The following is a 12,123-nucleotide window of genomic DNA, read 5'->3' as shown; positions in this document are numbered from 1 at the left end:
AAAGATTTTCTTGATATTTCATGACCTTAGTATAACAATGGAGTTGAATGTCTCTGTATTTGACCTCAAAAAGTCAAAATTACCATCTTTATAGCTTTTGAAAATTCACTTTGATTTGAATCTGAACAATCACTAGTCCTTAACACTAATCTTTTACCATATGTAATAAATCAGAAACCGCCCATTCGAATAGTAAAATTTCCTTCCAATTTCATTGCTACTGAAATTGAATTTCTTTGTTTGACCACCACGATTTTTTATTCTTTTGGTTAATCATGATTGCCTTTTGGTCAATTTAAAAGGAATGACTAAGACACAATAAAACAACTGTTAGGTTAGGACAGCAGGTTTAGAAACAAAGGAATCAAATTACAAATAAAAAAGCCATCATTGTTTTTTAAGGAAATAAGTCTTATACACAAATGAAAATGGTTTTGTATGTCAAGCCATACAAAACTTAATAAGATAAGAACCTTAAGGGCTTTTCTAGGTCCATATCAAATATTTTTTTCGTTTCACACATTGCTCGCCTGCCACAGCAACATCCATCACCTGAGATCGCTTCGCGCCAATTTCTAAAACATATATATTACATTCAATTAGGTTAAGCATTGAGAAAATGACTAACAAAATTGACAACTTCATGGTTCGAACTTGAGTTTATTCGTTCTACAAATAACAACGATGAAACAGAATACCAGCTGTTCATCCCGAAAAGGAAACTATGCATACATGAATTTAACTAGTTATTCATCCCAGTACGTACTACAGGTGTGCATCGAAAATTGGTAGAATTGTCATCTAAAGCTATCAATTAAGAGTTGGACTATCTATGCACTAAAAAAACTGAATAACAAAAACATAGATCATGATTACAAATGCACAAACACAAGTCAATTTCAAACCTGATCACCATCAGAAGGCCTTCATCAATCCTCTTGGAACCATGTTCTTTCTCCTAAATAAAAAAAAACAAACAAACAAACAATATACGCACAAATTTTAGGGAAAAAAACACAATATCAAGCTGAAATAATTGTGTAATTAAACCGGTAAGCTAAATAAATAGGGTGAAGTAAATCCATACAACGCAATAACCGACTTACAAAATTGATCCGATTTAACATGTAAAACATTTATTTTTTTACATCACAATCAGCCGGTTACAAATTTAACACATAGAACTTTTATTTTTACATCACAAATCAGCAGCTTACAAAACTGCTCCGATTTCATTTTCTACATCGCAATCAGTCGCTTACAAACAAAACCAGATCATCCAATGGCAAAAGGCCACCCACGCCTGAGAACACTAGTGACCCGGCCAGCCAACAGAATCCCGAAAAGTGATTTATCGACCATCATCAACAGATGTAAAGGAATTAGCAGATCCAGCAGGAATGATACTCTTACCATCATCAAGATCCATATAGCTAACGTAATCTTTCCCTTCTGCTTCTGCTTCTTGCCACCTTTTGACCATTTGAGTCAACGGCAGACTATGATCAACACCACCACAAGATACTTCAGCTTCACTCTCCATGGGTTTCCATTTCTCCACAAGTGGAGCCAGCACGTTGACTGCGTGCCCCATATCGGGCCGCTGACTTGGCTCTCGGGCTGTACAATGGCCTGCCAACTCAGCTACGACGGAGATGGTTTCGAATATTTCTTCGTTCGCGTTAAGAGAGAAATCCACAGCAGCCATTACTTTCTCTTTGTCGGCTCTAATGCTCGAAAACCATTCTACCAGGTATCGTTTTTCTTCAGGTCTGTCATTGTCTAACACCATTAAGCCGGTTAGTAGCTCCATAAGAATGACACCGTAGCTGAAGACATCGACCTTTGTTGTCAATTTACCTGTCACTGATAACACAGATGAAAATAAGATCTAGAATCACTGACTAGAGATGGAAACAAAATCCTGAATTCATGAACCTATACTAAGTAAGACTAACAAAAAAAAAAAAGATAGTTACCAGCATATTCAGGGGCAATGTATCCAAAAGTCCCAGCTACCCGAGTCATAATTGACTTCCCACCATCCGGGACGAGTTTCACCAGTCCAAAGTCCGAAACTTTGGCTCGAAAATCATCGCCAAGTAAAATATTGGACGATTTAGGTGGTGGTAATCTGCCATTAGGTGTAACCGGGAATGAGGAGATGAATGAAGATGGGAAGCGACGGTGGTATGCGGGACTTGAATGAACAAGAGAACGGACGGTGGATATTATTTATAGTTACCTGGTAAGGTCGAGCGGAGGAGCGAGCAGCTGATCGCCGGTCACCGTTGAATCACCAACAAATTTGCAGTGGAAGTGTGAAGTTTCACCTAAACAAATTTTCCGGGACTTGATCGGGGAGGAGGGTTGATGGGAATGACGGTATACTCGATGGTTATGCGTCTGCAAAAGTGGATGCTTGTTCTTGATGGTTAGGTTCGATGCACCGATAAAAAAAACAGTATACCTAAACAGTAGTTTGGTCTTCAATGAGTTTAATGCATGTCATTTTAGTTATTCACGTATGTGTAAATATGTAAGTAATTAAATTTTAATATATTTATTTAAAATAATGATCAAGTATTTTTTAGGGAATCAAACATTACAAAGTATATATTGTGGATTTACGTTTCAGTTAGGTAACTTTTAAAAACATTTGAATTTGAACGAATAAAAAGTTCTATTATCTATATGAATACAAAGTCTTGATAAACACTGATTGTTAATTTTTAAGTATTTTTTTTAGTGATATTTATTTCTTATTCATTTATTTTTTAGTAATAAATAGTAATTTATAATTCTTGTAGTTGTTTTTTATTGTAGTATTTTAGCTCATTGCTTTATAGTCTAGTTGCATCTTTGGGGTGGGATAAGGCTTTGGGACCAATAGGTAGGTCGATTCCCACAAGGGGGGTTTTCCCATATTTATTGGGTTTCCTCCTGAATTGGTGTATAGACATTATGCCTAGTGGAGATGGATATGATCGGGTGGTTCAGCTGGTGGCACGATGATACTCTAGTGGTCCGTCAGTAGGGGTGTTCAAGATCGGATAATCCGGTTTTCGGATATCCGAAAATCGGATATCCGAAATTTCGGATAGTGAAATATTGACATCCGAACCCGAATCCGAAATTTCGGATATCCGAAATTTCGGATTCGGGTTCGGATATCTAATCGGATATCCGAATATCTAATTTTTTATTTAATATTTATTTTTTATTATTTTTTAATATTTGGAACCAGATTTTTCGGATAGTTTCGGATATCCGAATATAAATTTCGGATATTTTTTGGATATTTCGGATATTTTTTTCGGATATTTCGGATATTTTTCGGATACTTCGGATATTTTTCAGATATTTCGGATATTTTTCGGATACTTCGGATATTTTCGGATATTCGGATATCCGAAAAAAATAAAAATTAAATTTTCAGATATTTTCGGATAATCCGATTATCCGAAAATTCTCAAAATCGCTATCCGAATCCGAATCCAAATTTTCGGAAATTCGGATATCCGAAAATTCGGATATTTCGGATACGGGTTTTCGGATATTTCGGATTCGGTTTCGGATTTGTATTTTTTTAACACCCCTATCCGTCAGTGATCCAAATTTGCCATTCAAAAAAAAATGGTAGTATTTTATTTATTTAGCATTAAATATGATTATTTGTTAACATTTTGTAAAATTGTAAATCTACATATATGCCTATTTATTTTTTAAGGTTCCAAGTTATTTACCCGTGCATTGTGACGGTACGTTACTGTGGGCGTTGGGTCGGTATCGGTTTGATTTGTTGCAGTACCGGTACGATTTATATACTCGGTATAGAAATGAACATGTGTTGTTCTAACTGTATCAATCGATTCAGATTGTCACGATACTGGTACCGATATTCACTTATCGTCACAGACAGAGTTGTAAAAATGAAAATCTTTTGAAAACGGAAACGATAAAAATGAATACAGGTATCGGTCCCAATGTTGTTTGGGACGGTACGCCATCGTTAACTTGATTATTCCTTAACTTTTTGTAAAATTGCAAATCTACATCTATGTTTATTTATTTTTTAAGATTGCAAGTTATTTGCCAGCGCATTGTGATGGTACCTTACCGCGGGCGTTGGATCGGTATCGGTTTGATTCGTTACAGTACCGGTATGCTTTATGTGCTCGGTATACAAATCAACATGTGTTGTTCGAACGGTATCAATCGATTTAGATTGTCACGATACTGGTACCGATATTCATTTATCGTCACAGACAGAGTTGTAAAAATGAAAATATTTTGAAAACGGAAACGATAAAATGAATATACGTATCGGTTCCAATGTTGTTTGGGATGGTACGCCATCAGTTATCGAAAGAAAAAACAATAAAGATAAATATTGGTACCGAACTGATGTTGTTCATTCGATTTCGATTTGGGATGGTACGCCAGTTTATCGAAAGAAAAAACAATAAAAATGAATACAGGTACCGAACTGATGTTGTTCATTCGGTTTCGATTCGGTTCACTACGATATCTATTATCATACAAGAAACCATAAAAAGTAATAAATAACGATACTGATATTATTCGGTTCGGTACGGTATGGTTGCGATATAATCTTAGCTTATTGAAAGCAAAACAATAAAAATAAATAACAATACGGATACAAATATTGTTCAGTTAGTTTGGTACGATAGCGGCACAATAGTAGTTTTCAAAAAAGTTTATATATATGGCAATGGTGAAAAAATATACATAGGACGCAAACGTGTTAGACTATATAAACTAAACTATATGTATTATGTTATTATTTTAGTATTTAGGTTAGGATTAAGATTTAAATATTATAAAACGGTTGGTAATAGGTGTGTCGGTTGACAAACCGTCACCACCACCGTATATATATGATGTATTCACTATTGTTTATGGTTACCAAGACAATTCAGAATTATCAATTCGAATTGTCCATTCTTTAATATTTTGATCTCTGCATATTATATGATTGTGATGTTCTTAGAATTCTGTTCTGGATTTCCAACATAGTGGTATCAGAGCAAGGTTAATCGAGAATCAAATTCAAGTGACAATCTGGAAATCAAGAACAACGAATTGAAGAAATTAGGACCAAGAATCTGATCAAACGAAGAAAGAATCGATTCCGCTGCAATCACAAAAGTTACAGAAGAAGAATTCCGCTGCAAACTATATCAGAAATCATTACTCTGTTTTTATTTAAATACATCTGGACGAAGAGTATCATAAAATTCCGCTGCACACGGAACGGAATCAGAAAAGGAAGATGATCAGACAAAAGAAAAGAAATCGAAAAGAAGTCTGGGTGCGCAGATCAGAAACGAGAAAGGAACGCATCATTCTTGAAGAAATCAAGAGTTTTACGGGCTGGTAATCGAACAATCATCGGAAAAGTTGCAATCGTAAACAAAGCATCAGGAAACGATCCGAGGGATTTCGAAACGCTGCGCAAACCGGAATATAAAGAACATTCAAGGAAAGAAAGACGATTCAACACAAGATTGTTGAAAAGGAATTAATTCCAATTTCGATCCAGGGAGGAACAAACACTAGTGAGCGATACCAGAAGAACATCAAAAAAATACGGTTATGATTTGTCTGTTATACGGGACGAATCAGATTTAAAGAAGAGCGACATATGCAGGAAGTCGATAAACATAGAAGATCTCTTTCTTAAGAAGAAGAAAAAGAAGAGAAGATACATGTTCAAGAAACAGGAAAAAGAATTACGAAACGAAGAATCATCGCAGAATTACGAAACGGGATTAATTTGATTCATATATGACACCGAGTTCATACTCTCATATATGAAAAAAAGGAATTAATCGAGATGACTCCGCATGGTGTTGAGTAAAAGACGACTCCGCATGGCGTTGAGTAGAAGATGACTCCGCATGGCGTTGAATAAAAGATGACTCCGCATGACGTTGAGTAGAAGAGAGACAGGAGCGATGATGAATATACAATTGCCGGCAACAAAACATTCAGATCCGACATGATGTTTCCATTGCCGGCAACAAAGAAAGGTAAATACAGAAGAAAGAGACAAGACGTTGAAGAACGAAGATGTTTCAAGAATGAAGGCAGCAAGACATTCAGATCTGCAAGATCGGAAGAAAGATAATATGAAGACAACTACACTTCAAATTTGTTAGGAAACTGGAATGCGGACAAACGTTTTAATAAACGAAGGAGGTTTCAATGTTCCCAGGATTAACCAAGTTTAGTTTAGGGGCAGGTGTTAGACTATATAAACTAAACTATATGTATTATGTTATTATTTTAGTATTTAGGTTAGGATTAAGATTTAAATATTATAAAACGGTTGGTAATAGGTGTGTCGGTTGACAAACCGTCACCACCACCGTATATATATGATGTATTCACTATTGTTTATGGTTACCAAGACAATTCAGAATTATCAATTCGAATTGTCCATTCTTTAATATTTTGATCTCTGCATATTATATGATTGTGATGTTCTTAGAATTCTGTTCTGGATTTCCAACAAAACGAACTAAACCGATATCAACTTCAACTGAACATCGGTACCTGGTTGCGATGTAACACGCCGCGGAGATGGCTGTGAATTTGGTGGTGGCGGAAGAACTGCTGAGTTAATTGAAAATTCATAAATCTCATACCTTACATTACAACCTGCCATAAGAACTAGTACACCATATCTCCCGACACAACACAATGACATCTGATTAATTGCATATTCCAAACAATCATTGCACTCGGGCTCCGACAAACTTGGAACACACTGCGTAAGGCCATAAAGCGTGTTCGAACCAGGCCCGCTTGTGTCCTCCATAGCAAACTTCAGCAACGAATTTCCAGCAGCCGCTTCGCCTCTCAACTATCTCATAAACGGTTGGAGAACACCTTTGAGTTGTTCCTTATCAGAAAAGGTATCAATGTTTTGCATGCGGTATATATCTCTAGCCATATCATTGTTTCCCAGTAAGTATTCAATAAACAAAATTCATAATATATAACAGCTTCTGTTTGGTTATGACAAACTACTCTTAGCCGAAAAATAGCGTCCCGTAAACAACTTTGGCACATGTTTCGCTCGGCAAAGGCAGATTGCGTTGGCTCTATCGGTTCCTTGACCGGCTGAAGAGTTATAATAACCGAAGCCTGAGTTGGTGGTCTGGAGAGAGGACAAAGCCGCATCAAGATTCCTACTGTACGCGCTATTGGCGATATAAGTAGTCTCGTTTTGACACTTTATGAATGGGTATGGCGGTTAGGCTTTGATGAGAAAGTTTATTAGGTACATGAATAATAGTAGTGCTTTTCTGGTGAGAATTATCTTCATGTTTGTCTCACGCTTTTGTGGGGGAGATTGAGATCCTGACTACCTACCTACAGAGTATAAGATAATAGAGGCAAGAAAATGTTGGGAGGCTCCTTGTGCAAAATTTATATATATTAAAGTTGTTTTAATTTAATGAAGGTTGATGTGATATGTTGACCCATACTATTCAAAATCTAGGTATACCATCTCTACTCTTCTTCATTACTTAGGGGCTGTTTGGTAACATCTGAACCAATAAATGCTGAATGAATAAGAGGTCTAAATGGGTAAGAGGCTCTGAAACAGTAAGAGCTGAACCAGTAAAATGTTGTTTGGTTGCATCTCTGAATGACTGTGTGAAATGACATTTTTACCCCTCTAAACAAAACTAAATACCTAACTGATTAGTTCTAAAACAATACCTAATTCATTATTTCTCATAAGCAAATACACACAAATCATCAACAACAATAATAAACCAATTCAAACGCAAGGCACATCAAATTAGCATCATTTCACTATAAATCAAATCACAACTAAACACCATTTCACTGGTAAACAAAAAACAAAAAATAAGAAGGGGCATGTATGTGATGTGTTTATTTACTCAACCCAAAGAAAATCCCATAACAAACAAATCACCAAAAAAGCTGTTATTAAATTCAGGCACCAGTTTCCACCGATCAACAATCAATTCGTTGACAGATCTGCATATCTTTTTATCCATTCACACCTTATCTTGTTTCTCTGATTCTGTAAGATCACAATCTCACAATCAATGGCAGAAAAGCTGCCGATGATTCATCGTTCAACCTTCTTATTACCGTCGGAAACAACCGCCGCCGTCACCGGAACTCTTCCGACGACACACACACTCATTATTCTCAATCATCGTCTTCCAAAGTTTTCACCGTTACTCTGGGAACACCGTTACTCGTTCATGGGTTGGGGGCGGAGGTGTTGGTGATGAGAGGTGAAAGGGAAAGGGTGGAAGAGAGGGAGGATGAGGGCTGTTCGGTGGTGAGGAGAGGGAGGAGGAGGGTGGCGACCGGCGGGAGGTGGTGAGGAGACGGAGGAGGAGGGCGGCGGGAGGCGTTCGGTGGTGAGGAGAGGGGTGGGGGCGGAGGTCTGATGAGAGGTTAGGGTTTCTTGGCTGATGAGAGGTGAAAGGGGGTAACAATTGTCTTTTTTTTTTTTTTTTTTTTTTTTTTGCCATTAAGAGGCACAACCAAACAGGTCCACCTCTGTCCGAATAAGAGGTCCACCTCTTAATGATTCATTAAGAGGGTTGCCAAACAGCCCCATATATATATATATATATATATATATATATAGTGTGTTTTATTAAAGATTTTTGTGTCATTTGACTTTGGCATCATTCTATGAAGAACCGCTTACATGATTCTAATTTTAAAACATATTAGTTGTGAGTAATATTAATGTTTGTGTCATTTGACTTTGCCATCATTCTATGAACCTTCCCTTATGATTGGTCCTACACAGAAACACGGATGAGACATTGTGGATATATTCCACTTGGCAACTACGTGTAAATAGTTATATTCCGGCTAGAACTTTCTTTCTATTTCACCGGCTTGTTGTGGATATATTCCACTTGGGTCCAGAATTTGGCATTTTCCGGCTAGAACTTTCTTTCTATTTCACCGGCTTGTTGGAACCACGGGTCTGGACCGTGACCATTATTTTGTCCCCTTCATTCACCTATGGTCCTTATCAACATCTCCCAAGTTTGTTGCACCTACGCAACATGTATACTTTCGTATAAGCATTACTTAACCAAAAAAAACCTCCAAGAAACCAAACAAACTAACAAAAAACATACTAATGATTAATTTCTATATTAACATAATTTCATATGAAACAATAAAGAATGTTTTTTATGGTTTTACCAATACTTACCTTAAACGTGTCGAATCACATTACATGCCTCCACAAACAACAATTTAGCAGGGAGCAGCAGTATTACGAGCAAACCCGTATGATCCGAAGCAACAAGACTCGTGAACCTTTTCAAAGATTCGCTTCCTGAATGGAAAACTCTTGTGAACTGATCTGACCTTGACTTTGACCGGGACCCATACGACCCCTGTTATTGCCTCGAGGTGCAACCAGAGGCCACCAAGCTCGTCGACGTTGTTCACGCCTACCTTTTCTTGCACGACTCAGCTCTTGGCGGATCATGCTCTGAACTGACACCAAGTATAATTCCGTATCACTCTTGAACTCCCTGGTATTTAAACTTCCAGTTAAGTTCTTTGATATTCACTAAATGATACTTATAAAATTCATAACATGGATACCTTTGATTCGTTTGTATCTGGTTTTGCATTGAGGGCAAGCTTGATTACCCTCTCTTCTTTCGTATTCGTAACAAGATCTGCAAATAGGGAATGCACATCATTACAAGCCACAAATGGCTCCCCATCAACTGTTATTTCAATCTCATCACAGCGAATTCGACAAATCTGGCCACTCAACTCTTTTATAGAAGTCATCTATTCAACTCTTTTACAAATCCAGCATTTATTCGACAAGTAAAATATTGGACGATTTAAGATCTCGGTGTATAAAGCTCTGATGAGCCAAAGTATGAAGATATTCCATGCCTCTAGCGACATCCAATGCAATATTTAACCTCATTTTCCAAGAAAGTGGTTCCAACTTCAAGTTCTTCCAATGAAATAGATGCCTACTTAATGCACCTTGAGGCATATATTCATAAACAAGAATTCTTTCAAGCCCTTCAGTTGAATATCCTAAAAGTGACACCAAATGTCGGTGTCTAACCTTTGTCAAGACTGAAATTTCCGATTCAAATTCATCTAATGCTTTGTTGCTAATCGCACCAGATTCCATTCTTTTGACGGCTATTTTTGTGCCATCGTCTAACTGGCCCTTGTAAACGACCCCGAACCCGCCATGCCCGAGCTTGCTTTCTTTTGCGAAGTTTTTGGTCGCATTTTTTAAAACTTGAACCGAAATGATTATGTTTCCAGACATGATTACAGGGGACTCACCCGAACCAGCATGCATCTGTGTGTCATTGGCGATTGAAATCCTGACTGTGTTATCCGAGTCAGCCGGGTCCAGGGGTTGAATAACGAGTGAGCTCGGTGGTTCACTTGAGTTAGCTTTCTTCCATTTGCATAAGTAGAGGCCTAAAGGGACGGTTAAAAGCGCTAAACCACCAAAAATCGCAGCAGGAGTGAGGGACGGAACTACATTTGGTTTCTTCTTCCGCGGTATAGGTGGAACACCACCAATGCCCGGATCACCAGTACTAGGAGTAATCCCTGGTGAAAGTTGGCTGCTGCTCAAATCCAACCCTTTTCGTACGTTAGGGTATGTTGTGTTGAAAACGGGTGAAATTAGGAAGGCGAAGAGGAGTGTTATGGTTAAAATTAGGTGGTGGTATTCTGCCATTAGGTGTAACCGGGAATGAGGAGATGAATGAAGATGGGAAGCGACTGTGGTGGTATGCGGGACTTGAATGAACAAGAGAACGGACGGTGGATATTATTTATAGTTACCTGGTAAGGTCGAGCGGAGGAGCGAGCAGCTCATCGCCGGTCACCGTTGAATCACCAACAAATTTGCAGTGGAAGTGTGAAGTTTCACCTAAACAAATTTTCCGGGACTTGATCGGGGAGGAGGGTTGATGGGAATGACGGTATACTCGATGGTTATGCGTCTGCAAAAGTGGATGCTTGTTCTTGATGGTTAGGTTCGATGCAGTCGCCGATAAAAAAAAACAGTATACCTAAACAGTAGTTTGGTCTTCAATGAGTTTAATGCATGTCATTTTAGTTATTCACGTATGTGTAAATATGTAAGTAATTAAATTTTAATATATTTATTTAAAATAATGATCAAGTATATTTTAGGGAATCAAACATTACAAAGTATATATTGTGGATTTACGTTTCAGTTAGGTAACTTTTAAAAACATTTGAATTTGAACGAATAAAAAGTTCTATTATCTATATGAATACAAAGTCTTGATAAACACTGATTGTTAATTTTTAAGTATTTTTTTAGTGATATTTATTTCTTATTCATTTATTTTTTAGTAATAAATAGTAATTTATAATTCTTGTAGTTGTTTTTTATTGTAGTATTTTAGCTCATTGCTTTATAGTCTAGTTGCATCTTTCGGGTGGGATAAGGCTTTGGGACCAATAGGTAGGTAGGTCGATTCCCACAAGGGGGGTTTTTCCATATTTATTGGGTTTCCTCCTGAATTGGTGTATAGACAGTATGCCTAGTGGAGATGGATATGATCGGGTGGTTCCGCTTGTGGCACGATGATACTCTAGTGGTCCGTCAGTAGGGTGTTCAAGATCGGATAATCCGGTTTTCGGATATCCGAAAATCGGATATCCGAAATTTCGGATAGTGAAATATTGACATCCGAACCCGAATCCGAAATTTCGGATTCGGGTTCGGATATCTAATCGGATATCCGAATATCTAATTTTTTATTTAATTTTTATTTTTTTATTATTTTTAATATTTGGAACCAGATTTTCGGATAGTTTCGGATATCCGAATATAAATTTCGGATATTTTTCGGATAGTTCGGATATTTTTTTCGGATATTTTTCGATCTTCGGATATTTTTCAGATATTTCGGATACTTCGGATATTTTCGGATATCCGAAAAAAAATAAAAATTAAATTTTCGGATATTTTCGGATAATCCGATTATTCGAAAATTCTCAAAATCACTATCCGAATCCGAATCCGAATTTTCGGATTATCCGATT

General features: G+C 37.2%; 1 protein-coding gene across 1 annotated transcript; it reads right to left on the bottom strand.

Annotated features, from left to right (window-relative positions):
• Positions 1-1,351: 1,351 nt before the first annotated feature.
• LOC110906733 (receptor-like kinase TMK3) lies at positions 1,352-10,780 on the bottom strand. The gene is made up of 3 exons (XM_022151827.1): positions 9,906-10,780; positions 1,980-2,134; positions 1,352-1,866 (listed from the first exon to the last, which is right to left on the bottom strand). The coding sequence occupies exons 1-3, from the start codon at positions 10,778-10,780 to the stop codon at positions 1,352-1,354; spliced, it is 1,545 nt and encodes a 514-aa protein (XP_022007519.1).
• Positions 10,781-12,123: the final 1,343 nt, after the last annotated feature.

This window comes from Helianthus annuus, chromosome 14, assembly GCF_002127325.2.
Source record: "Helianthus annuus cultivar XRQ/B chromosome 14, HanXRQr2.0-SUNRISE, whole genome shotgun sequence".
NCBI classification, from domain to species: Eukaryota; Viridiplantae; Streptophyta; class Magnoliopsida; order Asterales; family Asteraceae; genus Helianthus; species Helianthus annuus.
This window is presented reverse-complemented; position numbering and strand designations above follow the sequence as displayed.

What these genes read in the sequence shown, in the direction of transcription:
- LOC110906733 (XM_022151827.1), bottom strand. Translation starts at nt 10,780, where the DNA reads ATGGCAGAATACCACCACCTAATTTTAACCATAACACTCCTCTTCGCC. An exon ending in ATACACCGAGATCTTAAATC is followed by an intron (nt 2,135 to 9,905) that starts GTCCAATATTTT and finishes ACCTAATGGCAG; the next exon opens with ATTACCACCACCTAAATCGT. An exon ending in CATTGCCCCTGAATATGCTG is followed by an intron (nt 1,867 to 1,979) that starts GTAACTATCTTT and finishes CTGTGTTATCAG; the next exon opens with TGACAGGTAAATTGACAACA.